Here is a 12,592-nt window from a genome sequence, read left to right as displayed (position 1 = left end):
TCCAAACTAAGTACACTAAAATATGTTCATGTTCGTATGTTTTAAATATCGCATATATATAAATGAATAAACTAATCTTAGGATATGACTTTTGCATTGATAAAAAAAAGTTGATTTACAAATCTAGAAAAAAATGTGAAATACTATTGATTTTCACACAATGTTAGGAAATTGTATTTGGGAAAAAAGAGTACATTCATATTTCAATCAAAAGTAAATCAAAAGGGGCAAAGAGACAGAGCTAGATACATGGAATAAACTACATAACCAAAATTAATGGCAGTATGCTTTAAAAATCCTTCACTATCATTATGCAAATGAATATTGTGTTTCTCAAAGCAGGATGATTAAAAACTAACACGCTTTCTGCAAACAATCTATTTCAATGAAACTCTAAAATACTCATATTTGGCACAAAATCGAAGCAAATCTTCAACTTAAGTTAAATATTGCAAAGGAAATCATTACCTTTTTGAGAGGGATTGTCATATGCATGGATGATTTAAATTAAGAAATAAATTACATAGCAAGCTTGGTCAAGATTTATGGTATGTGATTTCATTACCATGCCTACATTTGCACTTCAAAAGTTTGCTCGAAATATACAATAAAATAAGTCGAGCAGGTTGTTGAATATTCATGCATTTGTCCCTTCAATTACCATTGTGGAGGTGATTCAATTCCTTTCACACCCAAGTACCTAGCTTGTAACAATTCATGCAAATGTCAAACTCATTAATGATGAATTCAATAAAGCTTCCTTAGTCTATTTTTCCTCCAAAAAAATTATAAAATTGACTCCTCACAACTAACCACAACCCTAAAATAACAAAATTACCTAGTGAAAACGCTCTAACAATGTAAAAGTGAATACTAGTTAGATAACCAATATTATGCTAGCAACTACTAATAATTGTCTCTTAGCAACTGCCTACAAGCCAAGAAGTGAAAAATACATAATCTAATACAACAAATTTAAAAAAAAGAAAACTATGAATACATTTTACACTAACTGCAAGTAAATAATGCATATGGAGATACCAAAAGGTTTGTGCACATCATCAACTTTCAATGTTGCATATATGTATCAACATTGTGGTGAATATTTAAGAGACGGTGGCTTAAAGACAGAATAGAAGAACTAGATACCACAGCGAGGCAATTGAGGAGATTTTAGATGACAACATTGACTACAAACATAAAGTAAGAAGAATATTTAGTGAAATGGAAAGGAAGGCCTAAGGAAGATTCGCATTAAATTACTAAGGCTACGGTAGAACATCTTGGTTTCCCTCTAGTCACTAAAAGATAACTTAGTTTCAAACCCCAAGCATCGTATATAATTATTTTCATATGGTTAACTAATCTTTCATTGGATACCATTTTCGTAACTGCATCAATATGCATATACGCATACTACATATCCATATATACAAATGTAGTTCCTTAAAGGCCCATTTGGCAGCGAGAATATGAGTAGAATACACATATAAATTCTTAAATTTTTGAATTCTTTGTTTGGGTGCACCAAATCGGAATTGTTAACAAGAATACGTATTCTAATTTTGGCCATAAAATGAGCATTTGCAATTCCACCTAAATATGTGGAACTGGAATACATATTCATATTCCAGTTTTTATTTATTTTAAAAAACATAAATTTTTTGATCCATAAATTCCCCATCAAATTCTAACTGAACCAAACAAGAATAGAAATATGTATCCCCATTTTCTATTCTAGAATAACAATTCCAATTCTCATATCTCTATTCCCACAGCCAAACGGTTGTTACCACTTAAATTTATTGACTAATTTAAAAATGTTTCACAAATATTATAGAGATGCAAAACATGTCTACAATAAAAATAGAAGGTCAATTTCAATGTCAACATAGCTAATGTGTTACTGTCCATATTTAAAACCATCGCTACACAATCTCTACGAATGAAATATTCTAGAGCTATGTGCTATAATTGTCCTATGTTAGAAGCATTCAATTAAGTGTACTTCTCAAGACTCCAACAAAGGCATTGAGCTAATATTCGGCAATTCAAGAAAACAGCACTAGAATTTCAAGAATGTTATTCACATCGAACAATTGCAGTGATAAAATATTAAGACATATAAGGAAAAAATGAAGTAACTTTTGGAAGGGAGCAACTGTTTTTGGGACCTTAGACCAACTCACAGACTTAATTGCAGGGTTTGTAAAATAAAAGAAATGCCAACTTAACTGATTTTATTTCAAAATTTAGAGCTGAAGAAAAGCTTCGATTAGGCTGCTTTTCTGACCTTACATTAACTTGTTTATCTTTCTTTAAAACAGGCACCGAAATATACTTATTTTCTGAATAAATATATGCTCTATACATCTTCAAATAATTGCAACAAGATTGCCAGCACCACACAATGGAAAGCAATTATTCCATAATAGAGCAATTTCAGTTATGGAAAATCTCATATTGTTTTGTGAAAAAGGGGCTGTTGGTTGTTCACAATGCAGACATGTTGCAGGCCTAAAATTTGTGCAACATATCAAATAGATTGTATGTCTCGTATCAAAGATTATTTCCATTCGACATTGCAACACATTCAAGCAACAAAAAGCTTCATATAGCTTAATTTGTAATCTGTTTCATGAAACAGGTCCAAGGTTGTTAACATCAAACTGTGCGAAGAAATTTTTTTATGCTGGCAATTTATATGATTGGGAAGTTCAATATGTTTATGACATTGTCAAGCTGAGCATTGGGAGTGAGCCAGCAACATAAATTTTCAAGCACCAATTAGCTTTGGAAAGCTCAAATTATAAACAGTTTCATGAATCAGACCCAAGGTTGTACACAACAGACTTACTAAAACGAATTTTCCTTGCACCTGCAATCTTTATGATGAAGAAATCAAAATATGCTTGTCACATTGTCATACCAATCAGCCAGATAAATAGCAAACAACAAGAATCCTGAAAAGAAAAGCATGTCATTAACCATGTAACTATAGCTATTTTCTACTTACAGAAAAATCTGCACTCTCCAACATGGTACAGTCGATAAACATCATAGATCATCCGAGTCTTCAAAAAGGATTGAGAAGAACTTAAGTCACCAAGACTGCTAGTCACATTTGTGCTGAAGAGATATTTTCATTCACCAGACAAGTTATCTTTCATTGGTGGGGTTCTCTTAATATCCCTATGCTTTGTTCTTGAACACGGTGCCCCTTCAACTACAAGACCAGATTCAAATAGAGTTATTCACTAGAAGATGAGATAAGAGGAACCTACTAAATAATGGACAAAATTATTGCTTCTTAGTGAATAGTATAAGAATTAGGAAGCAAGTACAAGAAATAGTGGAGGCCTATATGAAATAGAACATTCCAAAGATAGGACTCAAATGCTTACAAAAACATGATCAATAAATTAATAATTAAAACTAATCGAAAGCAAATTAAAAGTAGCTGAAATAATTTTGACAGCAAGCGCATCACCCAAACTGTGAGTGAGTAGAAGGGATTAAGTGAAGATTCACAAAAAATTTAGTGATGCATCAATACAAAAAATAACTTCCAAAAATTACAAAATTAACTAGAATGGAATCATCAGCTTTCAGGTTGGTGGAAAAAGATGTCAATAAAAATACAATGCAAAAGTCAAACTAAAACATCTTTCATTGTTGAGTTTGAACCATAGTAACACAGAGATGCATCCCCTCCCTTTTAGCCCTACGTCCCGGAGACTTGGATGCACCAGGGACTTGGGGACTCTGTCCTGTGGTCCCCAATGGCGCCACCTCTGCCGAGGATGGGGGGCATCCCGATGTTGACTATTTGCTGATTCGACTATTTATGTTCAATGTTCGATGTTCCAATTCCATCCAATGTTCAAGTATTTACTCTTTTACATCTTTATATCTTATATTGTAATCAAGGTAACGTGACTCGCGGCGAGTAACGCGAGTCAGCGAGCCGTGCTAACCTCGCCGAGTCACAATGACTCGTGACCCACGAGCGGCGAGTCACGAGGAGTGACTCGCGTGACCTGGCCTCCTTGACTCGACCACGACAGGCTTGAAACCGGGCTTTTAAAATATAATTTTTTACATTTTTTTTTATGTTTTTTTTTAATGTTTTTTTTTTAATATTTCAGAGACAAAGGGTATCAGGTAAGGAAGAGGAATTGCTGTAGTCGATTCACAAAGCAAGTCTACAAGAAAGAGGAAGTGGAAGAGCAAAAAAAAACGACGACAAATTGAAACAGTTCGGAATGAGTAATGCATGATGCCAAAGGGAAAGGTAGACATAAGCAGTTGCCAAAAAGAGTGTGGAATCGAAAGAAAATGACAGAAATAGTGTGTTCCATGCAGTTTCCTATGAGTTTCGGAGTGCTTATTTGGTCTTGGCGGCGAGGGGCGCTGCCCCTTGACCCCACCGAGGGCGTTGCCCCCTGGACCCCTAGTCGTTGCGGATATCATTCGTGGGAGTCTGACCAGTTGAGAAGAATTGGAGCTGCTGCAAGCATGGAGTGTTTGTATACCAGAGGCACTGAGAGTAGGTGTTGTTCGTGAGGCTGTCTTGGTGGATGCGTAGAGAGCTCGGGAGGAGCTGATCATCCAGTTGGAGGCAGTGCAACGACACTTGGCTCAGGGTACCGAGGAGTTGGAAACAGCGAAAGCAGCACGGGTGGCTATCAAGGTCAGCTAAGGAGATAGTATTGTGTTAGCAGAGGCTACAGATGCAACGTGGTTTGGAGACCAGTTTGGTGCAGGCATGGGATGAATGTGAAAGTGATGCGACAGAAACAGATCTATCTTGTTGTAGTTAGTCAATTAATATATTTTGTTGTTAATTTGTCTCAGATATTGTGTAATTGTAGTCCGAAGACGACCTTTCTTTTGTGGGGGGGTGATGTTGTCAGTAAAATGTATAGTGTAGCCGACGGGTAGATTAGTATCCGAACGGGCACGTGACGCTTGAGTCACCCCTTCGGAAAGGTATATGTACATGTCCGAGATGGACTTTGGAATCATCAGTTAGAATTGATAGATCATTGTAGTCATTGGAATCGGATTGTAATCTGCAAGTGCATACATGAATAAAGTACTTGTTCTGAATTGAATCGTGTTATACATGTGTTAACTTCTTACCCTATGCGGTAAACAACTCATATAACCCTAAAAGGGCTCCCATAACAGTCTATAGTGATGTGTTGGATTTCATAATGCATAAATGATAATACATATACATTTTGATGGTTTGCATGGATTTATCTTAGTTTGACTTTAATTACTAGTAATATAGTATTTACTTTTAGCAATTTACCTTTGTAAGTTTGTAACTTTGTAGTATTGTACATATGTAATCGATGTTTGACTTTTAAGTTTTAAGTTTTTAACTTTAAGTATGTGGCATGTGCATTATGATCAAATTATCTTCTATTTAATGATGTTATTGTGTCTTTATGCTTTATTCAATAATGGGTGCATGGAATGTTCTTTAAATCCTAAAAAATCTCAAAATTTTGATATTTTTTCACTTTGCCGAGTCACCGCCGAGCCGGGTCACGAGTCAAGTTACCCTTGCCGAATCCGAGTCTCGTTACACTAATTGTAATACATCTTTTCATAACTAGCATTTAAAGTTCCCTCCCCCACCCAAATTGAGGCCCCTCTGTCCCCTCATCCCGGAAACTTGTCCCCCCATTCCGTTGTCCCCCCATCCCCTAGGGTGGTATAACTATGGTTTTAACAAAATGCAATTAAGCCCACCAAGGTTCCATTATTATTGGCAGCTGCTACAAATAAATGGCATAATTAGTTAAAATGGGTACCTAAACAGAAATAGTAGTCCTGCTTATAATGTCCCCTTCCTAAGCACTATCAGCACGGTGATAGTTAACCTATTCAGTGCGTTGCCATAGGCTATTGAGTTGGGTTTACAGAACTAATTAGAGTTCAATGACCATCCAGTCCAGTTTGTTCGGGAATCAGAATGACAAGTGTAGCATTGAGTTCAGTCGAATAAGACCTTTCCATTACCAGATTTCGATGATTTGTCCTTTCGCTATTTTTAGTGACACACAATCTAGACACCAGCTTGGTCAGTTGGCAACATTTCTATTTTACGAGTGTTGGTAAACACATTTGATTTTGATATCTTGGTAGCCAATTTTGGTGTAAGCCAGATCCCAAGAGCACAATTTGCAAACAACAACCTTCACAATAAGAGAGAAGCAAAGGCTATTTCATCAGAATGAGATGAATAAATTTTGAGATGCAAAAGATATATACAAAGCCTTGCACATAAAGGCAAAGAGAGAGCACCAGTAGACAACTAATAACCCACTACCAAAACTTAAAAAAATTAAATGCACTAATTAACTAATAATGCCTAAGTAAACTTAAGCATGAGAAAATGGTAAAAACCCATTTTCTACAAGTTCCCCTTATTTGCAATTTAAGAACAAGATTATTATGCAATATGAGCAATATGTGTCCCAGCGACACAGCTATGTTAGGTACGCATGTACAATGCAAATGAAATGAAAATCTCTGGCAAGGTGAGAAAAAGTGAAAACCAAATGGGAGAAAACTACTGTCCAAAAGAGAGGACAAAAACAAACAAAATGATGCATGGAGGACTCAATCATACCTCTCAAGGACTACATACATTATGCATATACAATCATGTGTCCCTCCAAAGGAAGGAAAAAGAGAGCCAAGATGTTTCCCACAAAATGAAGGAGTTCCACTGTCAATGAGATGTGTTAAAGAAAAAGATGATCCAATGCCTTTAGGCAACACATCTCCCTTTATGAAGAAACAAATCCATTGAATGATAAGGAAGCCACTCCATGTCCAACTAAAAGTAGGATGGACGTCTCCAAATAGAAACCTTTGAAAACAAAGTAGGATTCTCCATGCTTGAACAAGCCACGACATAATCAAACTCAACAAAGTAGTCTGACAAATCAAGTGAACAGGGAAACTCATCAATGTCAATCTCTAAAGACAATGTATTAACAATTATGCTAGAACCATCATCAAAGGGGAGAGTGTTGAATTATAGCTTCGATCAGATTGATATTCTCATACAAATTGTGATTGTTTATATGTATAAGCAAGTCTATATATATATATATAGACACGAGAGATGCTTTATCAACATATCAAATTAACTATGATTATAATCACTGCTGTTTACTGCAGTAATATCTCAGTTCAAACTGAGATTGAGATCACTGTACATATCTTAGATAATGATTATGGTGATTGGGGTTGGTAATCCCAAACCCCCAATTCACTGCCGGTACCGGTTCTTTGTTATTAAAGGTCATGGCATGAAAGACCATGACCCTTCGTGGGTCATACCATGTAACGGTCATGTCCTTACGTGACATGACACTTGACTATGTATTAATATGAGTGTTGGGTGCAATATGATATCAATCAAGGTGGTAATACTCATATCTGCATTTGATACTCAGTTCAAAGGCAGCGATAATACAAATTTAAATTTATACTATATGCAAGTCTGCTCCAATATACTTACAGAAATATTATCTCATATTCAGTCATGTCTACAGTATTTAGATATATCATTATTACTGTTAGACAATCAGCAATATATATATATATTGAAGACTTGATTACTTATCTCATCACAATTAGAAGAATTCAGATTCACGGTGATAAAAGGTAAACAATTCTATTCTCTATCTGAGATCCATTTCCTTAACATGGTATCAGAGCCTAATGGATAGAGAATACTAAAGATAGTGAAATTTTGAATCAAATTATCAGACTTACATTCAGAACTAAAGGAGGAGCAATCATGTTGAACAGCATTAGAGTTGAGGATAGACTCGAAGGCGCTTCAAATTTTGTTTCATGGAAAATCAGAATTGTAGCAATACTTCAAGCACTTGTCCTACATAGAAGTAAGACATTAAGATGCCCGAAAATGAACCAGATAAGACATCTTGGAAGAGATGTAACAAGATGGCTAAGAAAACAATCATTGATGTTGTCAAAGATCATATTCTTCCATCTATATTGAAACTGACATCTGCTTATGAAGTATTTAAGACCATTCAAAATACATTTGAAATCAACAATGCAAGCAGATTACTCACCTTAAAGCAGCAACTCTTAAATATCAAAATGATTAAAGGGGAGACAATTTCATCTTCCTTCTTGGGAATAACTGAATTAAGAGATCAACTCTCTACAATCAGAAATAATACTGATGATCCAGAACTATCTCTAATGGCCCTTAGAGGATTACCTATCTCATGCGAATCTTTTAACCAATGCATTAGTCGAGTTTCTCTACCTAAATTCGATCAACTCAAGAATGAGTGCACTCAAGAAGAATTTCGACTAATCTCAAGAGGGATTGGTCCAAATAAAGAGGGAGAAATTCAAACAACAAAGGGAAGAAAAAGAAATTTATCCAAAAGAGAGGAAATAACTACCAAAATCACAAAAAATAGAGATCTCTCTAAGGTCCAATGCTACAAGTGTGATGAGTTTAGACATACACACAAGTTTTGTCTAGAAAGAAAGATAGCTCAAGCTACCATAGCCAAAGTTAAAGAAATTGAGAATCCTCTATTCTACCTAGCTTTATCAAGTGAATTCAATTCAAATAGATACGCTTGGATAATCGATAGCAAAGCTTCAAAACACATAACCGGGTTTAGGGATCAGTTTGAAACCTTCGAGGGACATTCAACTAAAGAAGTCACCATTGGAGATAATTCCACCTATCTAGTGAAGGGAATAGGGACCTATTCAATTCAAATAAGAACTGTAGTTACCTTACAATTAAAAGATGTTCTCTTTGTACTAGGCATAAAGAGAAATTTGATTTCTATTTAGTCCTAGCTAATCAAGGCTATCGCATCACCTTCCATGAAGATAAAGTGTTACTTTGGCCTAAAAATTCTAACATTAATAATGCTATTCCTATAGGATCTAGAGCTGGTAGCTTATACAAACTATGTAACAATCAAAAATATGCACTAAGCCATGAAATATCAAATCATAATGAGATTTGGCATAGAAGATTAGGACATCTTTTTTACAATGCCCTACCTACTATAGGAAAGATTACTAATGGATTACCTCACTTAAAATCTGAACATATTGAAATTTGTAAAGGTTGTGCTCTAGGGAAGAACACTAAAAGGTATTTTCCTCCAAGTGAACATAAGTCTAAGACTCTACTAGAACTTGTCCACTTTGATTTATGTGGTCCAATGTAAACACTATCATTAGGGGGATTTTTGTATTGCGTAATCTTTGTCAATGATTATTCTAGGAAAATATGGATCTATTTCCTTAAACTTAAAGAGTCAAATGAAGTAATGTTGAAATTCAAAGAATTTAAAGCCTTAGTGGAAAATCAATTAGGGAAGAAAATAAAAAGTCCAAGATCAGATAATGGGTGTGAATATATATCTGAAAACTTTAAAGAATTCTACATTTTTGTTGGGATTAAGAGGGAGAGTACAGTACCTTATAATCCTCAACAAAATGGAGTCACGGAACAAAAAAACAAAACCGTCACTGAAGCTGCAAAAGCCATGATGCATGATCAAAACAAACATTTTTCATTCTGGGTTGAAGCCTCAAATACTGTTGTGTACATCTAGAACATATGCCCCTATTGAATCTTAGAGAATATAACACTTGAAGAAACCTTTACAGGGATTAAACCAGATTTAAGCCCTCTAAGAATCTTTGGTTATCCCGTATACATTCATATTCCCAAATAAAAGAGGACTAAACTAGAACCCTCCAGGAAGAAAGGAATATTTGTTGGTTATAGAAAAACCACTAAAGGATACAAAGTCTATGTTCCAGGACAAAGATCAATTGAAATTAGTAGAAATGTTAAATTTGAAGAAGATGCAACTTATAAACTCTCTGTAAACATTGAAGATGATTCAATCATAGAATTAGATACAATTGAGGATCAGAGGGAGAGAAAATTATGAACCTTCATCATCATCTAATCTTGCAAATGCTGAAATTTCCAACAGCAAGAAAAGACCATTATGGGCAAAAAAGATGATTGAAGAAAATAATGTGGAACCTAATGAAGTATTTTGAGAAAGTAAGAGAACAAGAAATCAAACATGCTATGTTGCACTCATGACCGAGCTTACTAAAACTGAACCATCAAATGTTGAAGAGGCTTTGACATGTCAAGCTTGGAAAGATGCAATGATCAAAGAATACCAATCCATCCTAAAGAATGATGGTTTTGGGATGTTGTACCCAGACCTAAAGACAAATCAGTTGTCTCTTCAAAGTCATTATTCAAAATCAAATATGTATTAGATGGTAGTATTGAAAAACACAACCAGATTTGTTGCCAGGGATTTTTCTTAAGAAGATGGAATTGATTATGAAGTAAACTTTGCTCCAGTTGCTTGATATACTTTTGTAAGAGCCATTATTGCCATTGCCACATCCAAAGGGTGGAAGATACACCAAATGGACATCAAGACTGCCTTTTTGAATGGTGTCATTGAAGAAGTATATATAGAACAACCTGAAAGATTTGTCACACATGACAGAAATCTTTATGTATGCAAACTGAAGAAAGCTCTCTACGGCCGCAAGCTCCCAGGGCTTGGTATGAAAGAATAGACAACTATCATTCCAAAAATGAGACTGATCCTAACATATACTTCAAAATATCTAATGGTGACATGTTAATTCTTGTTCTTTATATTGATGACTTATTAATAACACATGAAGATCATCTTATTGCTAAATGCAAACAAGAACTTGCGGCTGAATTTGATATGAAGGATCTAGGGCTTCTACACTACTTTCTAGGTCTAGAAGTAAAATCAAGGAAAATACACGTCTGATATCTTGACTAGATTTGGTATAATGGATTGTAAATCTCTATCTACTATAATGGAAACAAATCTTCATAAGCTTAAAATTGAAGCAACAGACTTAGAATCTACAAACCCTACTTACTATAGACAAATTGTTGGATCTCTTACGTATTTGGTAAACAATCACCCTGATATCTGTTATGCTACTAATGTGTTAAGTCAATTCATGTGCGAACCTAAGAAGATTCACCTATTGGCTACCAAGCATATTTTGAGATATTTACGTGGTACTATTAGACTTGGCCTAAAGTATGAGAATGTTGAGATACTACTTCAATGGTATTATGATTTTGACTGGGCAAGTAGTTTCATTGATCGTAAAAGTACTACTGGGTTTTGTTTTAGTCTTGGACCAACTATGATATCTTGGTTTAGTAGAGGACAGTTAGCAGTTGCAAGTTTCACTGAAGCTGAATATATGGCAGCCTCTATGGGAGCTCGTGAAGTAGCGTGGTTGAGAAAGTTACTAGTTGGACTATTTGGGAAGCCCCTAGATTCACTGTGATAATCAAAGCTGCAATAAGCTTTCCGTCAATCCAAGCATATAGAAATCCCTTACCATTCCATAAGAGATATGGTAGACAGGGGTGTTATTGAGTTGGTCTACATCAGTACTGTAGAGCAAAATGCCGACATATTTACCAAGCCTCTTGGGAAGTTGAAAGTGGAGTACTTCAGAAATAAACTTGGTATGACTAAATTGTAATTGAAATTTTTGAGATCTCTGTATTATGATATTAATATATTCATGAATATTTAATGTTGCACTATTGCATTTATGTGTTAGGTCATGAAGATGACGATCTTTCATGGAATGGATGTGTAAGGTCACTATTGTAAGTGTTAAATCCCAATTTTTGGGCTCAATTTAAAATTGTTCATATAGCCATTGAGGTACCAGGTGAAGTCAGTTGACAGGTAAAATTAGCTATGATCATGTGAAATGGTAAGCTGGTTAATCATTATAATTTCATATGAAGTTGGCATGCTAATTAACTGTTATGATGATCTTCTATTGTTATCTTGGAAAGTTGGTTATACATCACGAATAAATGGAAACTAAAATGGTGGTTAGTCGTTATGATGGTTTATGAATAATAATTGTTATGGTTATATTGAGGAATATGATATTATTATGGAAAATTTCTTCCCTACAGGAGCTCGTTGAAGGGGCGAAGCATTGCCAGAAAGGAGTTGGGCACAGGGGCCCACCACCTACCATTGAGCAAATAGATGTAAGTCCTAAAACACCATGACCAAGGATGAAACGGCTAAAAAAGCAAGAAGAACAAAGGATAACCATGAGCTAACCGGTTAAATTAAAAATGTTATAAAAATCAAATGAGAAATATTACCTTCATTATGTGGATGATCTCGGTTATCTTGCAAAGCTACCATGTCTTAGTATAGTAATATCATGCCTATACTCATACTTGTGTGGGTATGAAATATGTACGTATGTATACACATATATGTATGTGTGTGTGTGTGTGTGTGTGTGTGTGTGTGTGTGTGTGTGTGTAAATTAGTCAGGCAAGCATGAATATATATATAGCAACGACATTAATATACTAAGGCATGGTTAGCCGTATGTTGCCACTTTTTATTTTTAATGTATTTCTTGACCTTGTCCATGGTAATTTATTTTAAATTGCTTGATCAACCTTACTACA

General features: G+C 35.1%; 1 protein-coding gene across 10 annotated transcripts in view; it reads right to left on the bottom strand.

The window, feature by feature from the left end:
* Positions 1–380: 380 nt before the first annotated feature.
* LOC149537889 (Man1-Src1p-carboxy-terminal domain protein) overlaps positions 381–12,592 on the bottom strand; it is an 83,002-nt gene continuing 70,790 nt past the window's right edge. For 4 of the 10 annotated variants that reach the window (XM_089799292.1, XM_089799296.1, XM_089799295.1 and 1 more), the window contains 2 exons: positions 3,017–3,226; positions 2,447–2,878 (listed from right to left, as the gene is read on the bottom strand). In XM_089799292.1, the coding sequence (XP_089655418.1) occupies positions 3,144–3,226 (83 nt within the window). In that variant the 3' untranslated portion in view covers positions 2,447–2,878; positions 3,017–3,143. Of the gene's footprint in view, positions 705–2,446; positions 2,886–3,016; positions 3,227–12,592 lie in introns of those variants that run through there. The other 6 variants (XM_089799294.1, XM_089799299.1, XM_089799293.1 and 3 more) reach the window with 4 other exon arrangements.

The sequence above is a fragment of the Cupressus sempervirens genome, chromosome 9 (assembly GCF_028749045.1).
Source record: "Cupressus sempervirens isolate cs-2001-9-10 chromosome 9, ASM2874904v1, whole genome shotgun sequence".
NCBI lineage: Eukaryota > Viridiplantae > Streptophyta > Pinopsida > Cupressales > Cupressaceae > Cupressus > Cupressus sempervirens.
This window is presented reverse-complemented; position numbering and strand designations above follow the sequence as displayed.